The following is a 209-nucleotide window of genomic DNA, read 5'->3' as shown; positions in this document are numbered from 1 at the left end:
CAGCCCCCCGGTTTTGGGGGTGAGGGGAGGCCCAGGGGATGTAGGAGGGGTGCAATGCAAGGTGTTCTGGTGCTGTGTGCCCCCTTCCTAATTGCAATGCTCTCCTGTGTCTCCAGTGTTCCCTGCTGGCATCCTGCAGCCCACCCTCTACGATCCCGAGTTCCCGCAGTGAGTGCGCGGCTGGGGCATGGGTTGTGGGGGTGAAATGG

The 209-nt window shown here is 62.7% G+C and overlaps 1 protein-coding gene across 1 annotated transcript in view; it reads left to right on the top strand.

Annotated features, from left to right (window-relative positions):
- Nucleotides 1-209, top strand: part of ECEL1 (endothelin converting enzyme-like 1) — a gene marked incomplete at its 5' end in the record, with an annotated part of 5,268 nt that overhangs the window by 3,144 nt on the left and 1,915 nt on the right. The window contains 1 exon segment of the mRNA XM_010184735.1: nt 62-168. Coding sequence (XP_010183037.1) covers nt 62-168 — 107 coding nt within the window.

Source organism: Mesitornis unicolor, unplaced genomic scaffold (genome assembly GCF_000695765.1).
Source record: "Mesitornis unicolor isolate BGI_N332 unplaced genomic scaffold, ASM69576v1 scaffold22795, whole genome shotgun sequence".
NCBI classification, from domain to species: Eukaryota; Metazoa; Chordata; class Aves; order Mesitornithiformes; family Mesitornithidae; genus Mesitornis; species Mesitornis unicolor.
Note: the sequence above shows the minus strand (reverse complement) of the source record. Positions and strands in the feature narration are given on the sequence as shown.